Source organism: Penaeus monodon, chromosome 27 (assembly GCF_015228065.2).
Source record: "Penaeus monodon isolate SGIC_2016 chromosome 27, NSTDA_Pmon_1, whole genome shotgun sequence".
NCBI lineage: Eukaryota > Metazoa > Arthropoda > Malacostraca > Decapoda > Penaeidae > Penaeus > Penaeus monodon.
Genome location: NC_051412.1, coordinates 25412569 through 25412851, shown reverse-complemented (window position 1 = coordinate 25412851; position 283 = coordinate 25412569). Strand labels below are relative to the sequence as shown.

Genomic DNA, 283 nt, shown 5'->3' with positions numbered 1-283 from the left:
CGAGCCAGCCAACCTCAAAAAGACTTTATCACTGGCCGATGTATAGCCGGCCAGGAGGTGGCACCGCAGCGCCAGGAACACCACGCCGCTCCAGTCCTCCTGACGGGCCTCCCACTCCCGGACCTTCGTGCTGAGGCGGCGCAGGTTGCCCTCGCTCTCCACCAGGACCTCCGCCTCCTTCACCGCCTGCTGCAGGTAATCTCTGTTCTCGATCTTCAGGCGGTCGGCGATTTCCATGCCGGTGGGGGTCTGTAGGGGGGAGGTAGAGGGGGGAGAGGCGTGA

At 64.7% G+C, this 283-nt stretch overlaps 1 protein-coding gene across 1 annotated transcript in view; it reads right to left on the bottom strand.

Moving 5' to 3' along the window:
• The window catches only part of LOC119590722, a gene marked incomplete at its 5' end in the record, with an annotated part of 9066 nt that overhangs the window by 3214 nt on the left and 5569 nt on the right, over positions 1-283 (bottom strand). Inside the window, 1 exon segment of the mRNA XM_037939410.1 lies at positions 14-249. Within this exon segment, the coding sequence (XP_037795338.1) occupies positions 14-249 (236 nt within the window).